The sequence below is a fragment of the Montipora foliosa genome, chromosome 3, assembly GCF_036669935.1.
Source record: "Montipora foliosa isolate CH-2021 chromosome 3, ASM3666993v2, whole genome shotgun sequence".
Classification (NCBI taxonomy): domain Eukaryota; kingdom Metazoa; phylum Cnidaria; class Anthozoa; order Scleractinia; family Acroporidae; genus Montipora; species Montipora foliosa.
The window spans coordinates 3701743-3711017 of record NC_090871.1 but is presented as its reverse complement, the minus strand read 5'-3'; the positions used below and the strand labels follow the sequence as shown (position 1 = coordinate 3711017).

The following is a 9275-nucleotide window of genomic DNA, read 5'->3' as shown; positions in this document are numbered from 1 at the left end:
CCATCACCCTATTTTAATGGCCTTTTATTTCTCCGTGGTAAAGCATCCAAAGGTTGCATGGTCGACTCCTGTTAGCGGCAGCTTCATTTCTGTTTTCTGTTCCCTAAGTCATCATCACAACATGCACCTTTCCTTCATTCCTTTATTCCTTTGTACAGTTATGTGCTTTGTTACCACCGTGCATACGGAACCCGCGCCCGCAGTGCGCATGGCAGTCAAAATTGTGCTATCCTGTCAATCATTTTCCCTTTCAACGGTAACGGTTCATATTTTCGCGAAGTTAACACAAATAAATACATTATATCAATACAGTTTTGACGTCCTCTTACACTTTATTAGACTAAATTCGTCTTAAAATAGTTAGAAAAAGCACAACAGTTTGTTGACAAAAAAGTTGTCACAAAATCTTTTAAATGGTTTTCTGGCCCAGTTAATTGCGAACACTTGACGTGACGTCGGATAGCACAGTTTTTTCCGCTCGCTGAATTCTGATTGGTCAATTTAAATTTCAGTAGCTCCGCTACATGCTCGGCTGGCCTTTAAATGAAAGTAAGGCTGGAATTGACCTCGTTATGATACAAACCTCCCTGCTTTTCTCATATTAATGATTTCGTTCTCGTGCTAATTAGTTGGAATTTACATAAGAAAAGCAGTGAGGTTGACAACTCTACCCTCACTTTCCTTCATTGGCCAGGTAAGTAAGCACACATCTGTAAAAAGCTTCTGTGAAATGGAAGCCAAGAAAGTATTACTTAACGTCACTTCAATCAGGAAAAAGCGGTTTTGGATGTTCTTTCAACACACTTATTTACATATGCGATTTAAAACTTGTTTTGACCAATGACTTCGTCAGTTGATGGCTGTATAAAATTTTGAATTGCTACATACTTCATGTAGCAACGCGCAAATTCCACTTACTCTTGGAATTGATAAGTTTTATGAAATCGCATATGTAAATTAGTGTGTTGAAAGTGGATCCGAAATAGGTTTTTCCTGATTAAACTGTAAAATGGTCTATTGCTTTATGTAAATTGGGCCTACATTGATGGCGTTTACGTTTGTTTATTTTTTTCCTTTTTTGTTTGTTAGTATTTGAAAAAGCTATTATCCTTCTTCACGTGGAACGTAAACAGAAAAAGAAGGATAAAGAAAGAGTGAGTTTACAGAGCCTTTCATACTTCATTTTTTAGTTGTGTACTTTGCCAGTGGTGCATTGTTTGTTATTTTCTCAGAGCACATCGTATTTTTTCTTTCTTAACTTTTCATTGATTTTTCGCAGTCCACTCCAGTTAAGTCTGTGGATGAAATCAAGTTCAAAACAGTTATCCCCGCATCGTCAGTCGTCATTCGAGATTACTGCTGGTTGACTGATGGTAAGTTTTTGACCCTGTTCTCCCAAACTTAAAAACAACAACAACATTTGTTGTTACATAATGTTTCAATTCCTCACTAAGTACACCAGCTAGCTTTCAATCGCTCGTCCGCCTCACCCAGGTGTCTTGCATTCCTCATTCCTCTACTGCTCTTCTCAAACACTAACCGTTTTTTACGCTTTTCCTTTTACACATATACTGAAGTTTGTAGTGTGTATTACACTTAATTACTTAGCCTCTAAAAACACTTGAAAAAGGCGCAATACACGTTAAAAACAAACTTTCGAATTGACTCGACTGCATACCCAGCAATACCAGAAACCGCTTGCATTTTGATCAGTCAAGTCATAGCTAAGAGTTAAATTTAGCCCCATATTTGCTAGATGTAGCTTTTGTGTGATCATGTCGATTTTTTTGCCCCGAGTGGTTATAATTCGATATCAAATTATAATATTAAATAAGTTTGTTCTTCAAACAGAAACACTTCATTCATGGGAACTGGTAAATGTCAGTGATACAATGGAGACTGGGAGACAGGAATGTAACTACCTATTTGCCAACAAGTAAGATGTCTTTGTGATTTTTATGTTTACTTGCAACTGTGCTTTATGGCAGGTTATTTGTTTTGTTTGGGGAGCAGTGGTGGCGCAGTGGTGAGAGCACTCACCTCCCACCAGTGTGACCCGGGTTCGATTCCCAGCCGGCGTCATCTGTGGGTTGAGTTTGTTGGTTCTCTTCTCCGCTCTGAGAGGTCTTTCGCTGGATACTCCGATTTTCCCCTCTCCACAAAAGCCAATAGTTGATTTGATTTGAGTTAATTTCATTGCTGTCCCCAATTAACGCTTTAGTGCTAAATTTATTGACACTTAAATAAAGTAATTTAATTCCAACCCTTCCCTGTTTCTGTAAGAAGCACTGCAAAGCGATTGAGCCCCTTTTCGGGGGATTAACAAAGGGAATCCTTTCACAGGATTGACTCTACCACACTGTATCACCAAACAGCTATATTATGATACCATATGAAACAGCAATTATTGGGTAACAAAATGCGTCCAATATTGTGACGTTTAGTTAACCATAGCAACAGGAGAACCATGTAAAAACACGCTCTCTTGCCTTTAAATTCTTTTATGTGGAAAACAAAGTTAGTAATCCCAGTTTTTGTTGCTAGAAAGTGATTAGACTGAAACTACAATCTTGGACAAAATAAGATGAAAAATCGTTACCCCCTTCCCCCAAAACCAATGATGAATGCGCGCGCAAGTTGAAGTCCACCATTTTTTCATTATTGAAATTGGGGGAAGGGGTGGTCTTCATTTGCCAATTGAAATGTCCATGATTGTAGCTTGCAGTGAAGGCTAATGCGGGGGAATATATTAAAAATTATTTGCATTTGAAAATATTTCCCCGCATTAGCCTCCATTGCAAGCTAGGTCCATTTCAGTACTGAGAATACGAATATGCTCTATTAGAGTTACAATGTGAATCTCAACGTTCTGAAAATTAATTATTATTATTGTTTTCAGAACTGACGAAGAAAAACGAGACATGGTAAAACATATCAAAGATGCTATAAAAAAGAGTATGAAAGCTGGTACGAATTTATCAGCGACTTCAGGGTCCAGATCGCCAAGCTTCAGACGCAGCCTCCCAGAAGTTCGGCTGAATTCCTCGGACCCAGGACCTCTATTACGAGTGAATAACGAGGCCAGCGGCATGTTCCGACGATCGTTCAGCGACGACCACGAAGGGCCATTGAAACGAAGAACTTCGCTCGAAAGTAACGTCTCTTGTAGCTCGGTGGGCAGTAACGGGAATACAGAGTCCGTCGGAAGCGGTACGATACGAGAAAGAAGGCTCAGCCTCAAGAGGAACAAGACCGCAGTATCCCCCCAAGGCGTGGAAAATCAAATTTCCATGATATAAAAAACCGAAATACAAGAATGAAGGAGAAAGAAGAGAGTGACAAAGAAAGTGGCACGGTATTTAAGTCTTCAGTAACGTGCTTCAGCATGTGCTTCAGTTTTATTGTGACTTTTAGTATCCAAAGACGAAGTTAGAAGACTGGATTTACCTTGGCTTTTAGTGTGTCTTTTTGCGTAGGGCTATTTTGTTTAAATGTATGTGAAAACTGGGCCATGTTACCAGAAGGGTGACCTGTTTTCCATTCATGAGGTTGATTGCGCAAACCTAACCTACAGTAGGTTTAGATGTACAGGAATTTGTAGAGATCTTTGCCTTATTTCAAGACGAGGGGGACAAGGTACGAGTCTGCAGATTATGAGATTAGCAACTATGGATCCACATAGTCAGAAAGTGCACTCCAACCTTTACAAAATCCCTAAGTTTGGTGTTAATAATAGACCCAATATTAAGCGAGATACAGCCATTTAAAAACGTCAAAATTTACAAAGAAATGTACGGCCATCCGGACGCTGCGTTCGGATGACCAAACATTTCTTTGTAATTTTGACTTATTTAAATGGATGTATCTCAGTCAAAACTAGCCCGATTTTAACACCAAACTTGGGGATTTTGTAAATCTAGGTGTGCTCTTTCTGGCTTTTTACAAACTCGTACCTAGTCCCCTTCGGCTTGTACATCAGGCATTGACGAGTCTTTTGAAAGCTGCTTTACATTGATATGATAAGATCTCAACTCGGTTTTGGCGGCTTGCAGCTAAGACATTTTAGCGCGCACCGTGCCAGCTTGCTTTTTTTTCCGGTTGATTTTTTCCGTAGCATAATACGTTGCCGTTTAGATCAAGTTGGCTTGTCCTGTCGGTATCCCAACTGACTTTGCTGCTTTATAGCAAGGTGTTTCGTCGTTTGTCAGCAGAATTTTTTTGTTTAAGGTGTTTGCGTTAATTTAATCCGGCAGGTGTGGTTACGAGCGCCGTCAGTGTTCGTTGTAGTTTGTTGAAGAATTTTCCTTTCTTTCTGCCCATTGCTTAGGAGGCTCTCATCAAATACAGTGGGTTGTGTTCGAAAGAATTTGAAAAAAGGAGGGAATGTTCTTGTTTCTTTTAAGGTTTAGGTACTTTTCCTTGATTAGTCGATCATCGCACCAAATCAGTATTAGTGAATTTTGTACAAGGAGATTATTCACTTATCGGTGGGTTGCTTTGTTTCAAATTCAATCATGTACCATTTCCTGACTGACGATAGTGATTGTAACAGCTGAAACAATCTTGAAAGTACACTTGTTATTGCTTCCATAAAATTATACAGTTTTTGAAATGAAACAGAAACAATCTCATCTCTTTTCGAAGTAAGACAAATAATTACCGCTTCTGTCCTTCCGTTGAACAGTATTTTCAGTTTTATTGATACTTGAGCAAGTTTATATAAAAAGATATAGTTTATTTTGGAGTAACAGAAAGGTCAAATTCTTCTGTTGTGTATATTTTTTCATTAAATTATTACTTTTCTTGAATTTGATTTGGCCACTTTAACTGCATCTCATAACAATTAAATCAGTTTTGCGCGCTTCTATCTAGTTATGATGCTCGCAGGGAGTTTGGAGAACACAGAGAAGCGCCAAGAGCGATTCTAGTGTCTTGAGTGCACTTTACCCTTTTCCAAATTGTCCGTACACACCAGCCGCCCACTCCCACGTTCATTTCTGCGAAACACTAGCCGTGTAGCTTACGTTTTCAACTCAGAGGGCTTCCTGAAAGAAGATCTTCAAAGATGCAGATGTTGTAGGTGAAATCCGGTCTCAGTCGGGTTGAATCCTTTTCTACCTACAATAAGCGCCAAAAGGGTTGAGAAACTTTCCTCTCGGACAAAATCCCTCCCGTAAAGTCTTTCCATCTAACTCCCTCCCCCCTCCCCCCCCCCAAACAGTGTTGTTTTCTTATCGCCAACTTTTCCTTTTTCCGTTACCAACATTGAAGGGGCGAGGCGGGGGATAAGGGGGGGGGGGGGGGGGTGGAAGGGGAGTGCAAGTGGAATATTTAATGTTTAATGTTAAGGTGATTTTTCCCTAATTGTTGTCTTCCCAGTTCAGTGTCTCAACAATTATGCCGCTTATTGTAGGTTAAATTGGTGATTCTCATTTTATCTTGGCTGATTATGAACTCTACCTTGTTTAAATCAGCTATAAAGATCCAAAAAGGAATCGAAAACACCTATACCTCTGTCTTACGCATATCAAGACATCTTCTCAATATTTCCTACCATCTTACCAACTTTACAACATTATGATAGTAAGGGAACTAAGAACCGTAGTATGCACTTACCGGTACTCGAACCGTCCAGGTCTGTAGTCCTGTGCCTTCACTTCTACACAGACTATAACGATGAAGATGCTCATCCCAACACAGTTCTTTTCATTATTTACTTTTGTCAGTCATACTTATAGCCATATATAATAACCAAACCTAACCAATCCTAACGTGACCCTAATTTTTCTCTATGTTTAATTTAGGCTAAAAAACGTTTTCTTCAATTCATCCCAGTGCCTATTCAACCTAGGTATAATGAAGATCAACAATTTACTACGAAAACCACCGATCTGTGCAATGGGCCAACAACAGCAACAATGGAAAAACACGTTCTGTTTTTCTTTGGCAATCACAGAAAAACTCCCCACGAAGAAACCTGTGATGAAGTCTCCCCGTTTTCCGATAATGTCTTGCATAATCTTTATTCTCAAGTCTTCTCCGAGAGCTTTCCGCGATGATATATTTTTCCATATGCGCTCAGTTCTGCCAATACCTCTTAAGAATTTGAACAATTCACAAGCGAAAGTGGGCGGGGCAGAGACACGTGAATTCCCACCCATTCCACAAAACGGTGGTTTTCGTAGTGACCGCAGGTAAAACGGATTCAACCTGAGACCGGATTTTACCTCCAACATACATTGCACCACCAATGTATCCACAACCATCTCCAGCCAATCACAAGTCTTGCATGAGAAATTAGACGCTCTGTAAGCGTTAACTGGGTTGCCTTTGGTATTTGTTCGTTCTCCTCAAATTGTCGTACTCATTTCCAAACAGCCTAACAGTTATCAGTCCGGGAACGAAACCGGATTTATTTTTAACATAGCCCCCTGTTTGTAAATAATTGTTGCATAAATTAAATGTGGTCAAGAACGTAAAAATTCGCCTAAATGAGTGGTGGATGAGCATAATTAAAGAAATATTGCTGGCTTCCAAAATTAATTTCATTTTACACCAGAATGACTAAACAGCAAGAATTCTTGTTATCGTTCTGAAAACTTCTCACATATCAAATTTCAACCCACGTATGCAAATTAGTTAATAGCTATAGGGAGCTTAAGCAATCTCATTTTTGAGACGCAGACGGCAACCGGAAGAGAACATTTCGAGTGCCAGTGGCGTCTCCCAGATTTTTATATTAATCATCTCTAAAGGAGAAATGATACGTACTTAGCAATGTAAATGTAGTAGTTATAGTTTACAGTTAAAAGGGAAAACAGCTCACTTCCGGTTGCCGTCTACGTCTCAAAAACGCGCTCCCATATTTATACAACACGTTGAATCCACAAAGGCAGAAAAATCTCACAAAAACACTTTCAGGATCAAACCCTTTTCGGAAGAATCTTTTTCTTGAATAATGAAACAAAACATGGACAACAAGCTTTGTTTCAACAAATTCTTGACTAACCAGAACTGGACAATTTTTTTATGCAATAGATGGTTTTCATCTGACGTCACAGCAGCCATGTTGGTGCACAGTACAATAGAAAAAAAAATTCTTTTGGGAATTTGACTCTATCATTATGCTAAACATGAGTCATAATTTGCCGTCTCATCCCGTGACTGAAAACCATCTATAGCCAGCTGAACAAACTGGAAGCGCCGGATCTTGGGAGATCTAACCAGCAAATAATTTGTAAATTAAAAACAAAATATATATAATGCAAGGCTGGTTGTACGGCTGAGGATATATATTTCTTAGATTTACCAACATTTCGTCAGGCCGTACCTGACTTCTTCAGGGAGTTAAATGATTTGCCGTTACAATTTTTTGAAATATGGCTTATATTTGAATTTAAAAAAATTGTAACGGCAAATCATTTAACTCCCTGAAGAAGTCAGGCCGTGCCGGAAAAAATAATATTATTGGAAAATAAAAAATATATATATCCTCACAGCCATACAACCAGCCTTGCATTATTATTTTGTTTTTAACAAGAATTGGTCAAATTTCCAATTGCTTCTGAAGACTGTGCAGTGTTGAGTACAAATAAAAAACGTTATAAATAGCCAGACAACAGAGATACGACTCTAGTAAACACAAATCACCCAAGTTGTTCCATTCCTTCTCTAACGTTACCAGAGAATTTGCCATTTGATTTCAGTCTTGTACATAACACTGCATTAGTAAAATTAATACAGCTCACTCTAATATCCGACAGCGAAAGATGCAATAGGCCTTATTCACGATAGCCGCCATGTTGCTTTTCATATTGTCATGCAAATTAGCCATGTGTTATGCTGGGGCGGCAAACATTGGAAAAAAGGCAAATTGCGGAAAATCGGCTCGTCGAGATATTGAAATAACATTGCTAAAAGTACATTTTAGAATTTAGAATTAAGTACCTTTTATAATGACTTTTTATCTTTGATTGCCTTCGGACATTTTGACTTTCTACTTCATTATCTGCTCATTTTTCACTAAAAAAAAGATGGAAGTAACTTGTGTAATCATTCCATTTTACTACTTAGGTGATAAACATTAATGAACGTGAAACAAATCATCTGTGTGGCTAACATATTCGTTAGAACTTGTGGTGTTTGCCCCCTCAGAAGTGCGTAGCTAATTTGCATGATAATAGCAAATTCAACATGGCGGCCACCATGAATAAGGTCTATTGTTGTCGAATCCATTACTCGTCGCTTTTAAAGTGTCACTGTGATAAAAAAATCACTTCCTTTTTTTCTTTCAAATTTTCAAAAGGTGTTTGCTCAACATGTGACTGGCAAAATTTTGAGCTTTGATTTTATCCAAGGGCCGTTTTCTTTGAGAATAAGTTTTGGATTTACTCACGTTAAAAACTGACCGATTGGACCTCAGCTTCGCTTCGCTCACTCGTGAGATATTGTTCTTGCCACTCGAACATAAAATTCATATCTTCTCGCCACCGTGTAATATCCTCTATATACTCATTGTTTGTCCCCACAAATTTTGCATAAGCATTGTTTTTGTTTTCTCTTGGGACCATTGTAAGTCCCATGAGAAAAACTGGAAACAAAGCTTCAATTTGCAAAATTTGGGGGGACAAATAAGGAGTATTATGGTATTTTATGATGTGGCCTATTGCGCAACTTTTCCGACTTCCAACGTACAGAGGTAAAAAAAAAAGGAAAAATGCAACTCGTTCTTCGACTGGATTGCCATATGGAAAGCCAGTAATTATTGCCCACGGGATTAAGAATGGTTACTCGTGCAAGTGGGAAAATCGTATTGACCGAATGCATAAATGGCGGCCAAAAATGTATTCTTTTGTTTATGTGCTAATGAGACTCACTAGCCTCGCTCTGAAGCAACATTTTTTATATTTTGTCCATGCAAACGAGGCTAGTGAGGCTAATTAGAACATAAACAAAAGAATATTTTTTGGCCGCCATTTATGCATTCGGTCTATTTAGGAACTCGTCTGAAAATCGCTTTATCTGTAAAATGCCGTTACATAAACCTAGTATTTGGGAGTTGCTGGCCCCTAGTGTGGTGAGACTAGAGATTTTTATTTTTCCTTCTGTGGGCCCCTCTTCTTACCGAAGTCCACGTTCCGATGGAATTTCTGGGATTTCCAGTACTATGAATTACACTTTCAGGGAGAATTCTAAATGCAACATTGCTCATCACATAAAATTCTTTGTTTACGGTGCTGCAGGACATAAACAATTTTATCGCACTGTTCAGTTAC

At 38.7% G+C, this 9275-nt stretch overlaps 1 protein-coding gene across 1 annotated transcript in view; it reads left to right on the top strand.

Moving 5' to 3' along the window:
• LOC137996496 (rho guanine nucleotide exchange factor TIAM1-like) overlaps positions 1 to 4867 on the top strand; it is a 41061-nt gene extending 36194 nt beyond the window's left edge. Inside the window, exons 24-27 of the mRNA XM_068841934.1 lie at positions 1090 to 1154; positions 1280 to 1373; positions 1852 to 1936; positions 2900 to 4867. Coding sequence (XP_068698035.1) covers positions 1090 to 1154; positions 1280 to 1373; positions 1852 to 1936; positions 2900 to 3299 — 644 coding nt within the window. The 3' untranslated portion in view covers positions 3300 to 4867. The remainder of the gene's footprint in view (positions 1 to 1089; positions 1155 to 1279; positions 1374 to 1851; positions 1937 to 2899) is intronic.
• Positions 4868 to 9275: the final 4408 nt, after the last annotated feature.